The sequence below is a fragment of the Penaeus monodon genome, chromosome 13 (assembly GCF_015228065.2).
Source record: "Penaeus monodon isolate SGIC_2016 chromosome 13, NSTDA_Pmon_1, whole genome shotgun sequence".
Lineage (NCBI taxonomy): Eukaryota > Metazoa > Arthropoda > Malacostraca > Decapoda > Penaeidae > Penaeus > Penaeus monodon.
In genome coordinates, this window is record NC_051398.1 from 9,539,049 (window position 1) to 9,541,548 (window position 2,500).

General features: G+C 32.8%; 1 protein-coding gene across 3 annotated transcripts in view; it reads left to right on the plus strand.

Annotated features, from left to right (window-relative positions):
• LOC119580110 (SH3 domain-containing protein Dlish-like) overlaps positions 1 to 2,500 on the plus strand; it is a 17,829-nt gene that overhangs the window by 3,377 nt on the left and 11,952 nt on the right. For all 3 annotated transcript variants that reach the window (XM_037928038.1, XM_037928039.1, XM_037928040.1), the window contains exons 3-5: positions 280 to 414; positions 1,222 to 1,321; positions 1,486 to 1,616. In XM_037928038.1, coding sequence (XP_037783966.1) covers positions 280 to 414; positions 1,222 to 1,321; positions 1,486 to 1,616 — 366 coding nt within the window. The remainder of the gene's footprint in view (positions 1 to 279; positions 415 to 1,221; positions 1,322 to 1,485; positions 1,617 to 2,500) is intronic.

The following is a 2,500-nucleotide window of genomic DNA, read 5'->3' on the forward strand; positions in this document are numbered from 1 at the left end:
AGTAATGTTAGATAATGAAAAGACTTCCCAGAGTGACTGAAACAACAAACCTCCACCAAATATATGTTAATAGGATAGAGTTTGTACACCTTCAAGGCAATTTATGTCACACATGGATATAATTCAAGTTTTACCTTGACAAAATATATATGGTGTAGTTTTGATGGTTTCTGCCAGATTTGTTGTTGTCCTGTTCTGGTCATTTCTCTTTGATGCTTTGAAATATATCTCTGTTCTTTGCCATTAATAGCTATTTATTTTCTTTAATACCATTTTCAGGTAGTGAATGTCCTTTATCAAGAGAATGATTGGGTATATGTTATAGCAGAGCATGGGCAGCAAGAAGGCTTTATACCTCATTCATATTGTGCGCCGTATGGCTCCCAACTTGGGGAGCTGACCATGAATCATAAGGTGAGCCGATTACTTATTATCTAAAGTGATTCACTTTTATATGGTGCTTCTAGAAAAGCAGCTGCCAGGGACAGACCCAGGATGCTTCCATAATTGTTGGCATCAGTGTGGCTCTGACTTTCCTCTTTTAGTCCTTAACAGGATGTTTGGCAAAAAAAAAGAGTTATGGCAGAAGTATGTATGGATGTATATATAAATATGTATATATGTGTATATGTATACGTATATATATATGCATGTATAAGTATGTTTATATGTATGTATGTATAAATACCTATGCATGTATGTGTCTGTATATGTATACCTGTATATATATGCATGTATATATACATATATATGTATATGTACATATACATATATACATACATACATACATACACACATACATGTACATATGTGTGTATGTATAGGTATAAATATGCTTGTATGTGTATACATATGTATATATATATATTATATATATAATGTATATGTCTAATACACACACACACACACACACACACACACACACACACACACACACACACACACACACACACACACACACACACACACACACACACACACACACACACACATAACAGAAAAACCCACAATGCACAAACTAATTTTATTGAAAAGTGAGGTACCAGTTTCAATATGTATGCTTATTTATCTTCATCTTCTTGCATATTTATATACCTTGATTATGAAAAATGATTTAAATATGTGTCTGTTGTTTTTCCTACCTCTTATTTTCAGTATGTTCATTAAATTGATAACAATTATTAGATGAAGCCTAATCTATACTGAAATTATCCTTAACAGAAAAAAATGCCACGTGACCACAGTTCTATAGAAGGTGGCGGGGGAGGGGTAGATACAGACCATAATACAACTATAGGTACCATAAACTCAGGGGGAACAGGTAAGTTGTGTTATCGCAAAGTCTGTTAGCATTTTTTTTTTTTTTTATTTATCATGTTAAAGAATGTATTTCACCTTCCGAAAAAATAAATAACTGGATCATATTGATAAAAGGTATCACAAAAAGCTATTGAAAGTTATGAAATGAAATACCCTCTTCAACAGATAATCCAGGACTAGTTGGTTCAGATAACGAGAGTTATGGCGGAAAGCTGATTGGGGGACCACCAAACAGAGCGTCAGATTCCTCAATACAGAGCGGGTCAGCTACTCCAGATATTCATCCTTTCTTTAAGGTTTGTAGGTTTACTTCATACCCCATTGTTTATAGGTTCGTTAGATTTTTTTTCTGTATATATATGTACATATTAACATCACTAATATTGTACAAATAACTGTATGTTTTGTAGATTTGTTTTCCTTCTGGCATCCCACTTATGGCAGTTTAACTTTGTTTCATGTCTGTTTTTTTTTTATTAAAATTTATTGAAGGCTCTAACACCACTGGTATGTGAAGTATGATTTTGAGTATGTCATGGAGAGAGTGTTGGAAAATAAAAGTTGAATGGATTGTAATACGAGTGTTTATTTCACATTGACCATGTACAGTCCTTTCCACTTCCAGATTCACACCACTTGCCTTTTTTTTCATATATATATACACACAAAAGCTGAAACTGGCTGGTTGGAATAGAAGTAGAGAGAAGACTATACATGGCATATCTTATCCCTCCAGACTGTGATAATACAGTGTTATTCATGGAATATTTGATGTTAGTGGATCATACTATGTATTTTGAGCATACAGAGCAAGGGATAAACAACAGTATGTTTGTTAAGCATGGAACTGTAACCTACATTTGAGCTTTTAAAAGTCCAAATGATTCTTTAGGGTTTTTAAGGATATCTAATGGTAATTGCCTTAATATAGTTTTTCAATTAAATATTGAGTGTGTGTGAGTGTTTGCATTATATATGTGTATGATTAAGTTCATGATTGTAATAAGTATATAGATCAGTGGTTCTGAACCTGTGACAAAAGTGTGTTGGAAAATATTTTGCAGATGTGCATTTCTTGCCTTTGATGTTATTGCCTTTTTAGTATAAAACATAATGAAAATGTGGAAAATTAATCTAAAGAAACCAAACAGTGAAGTTTCCCATTAATTTGACCATATTA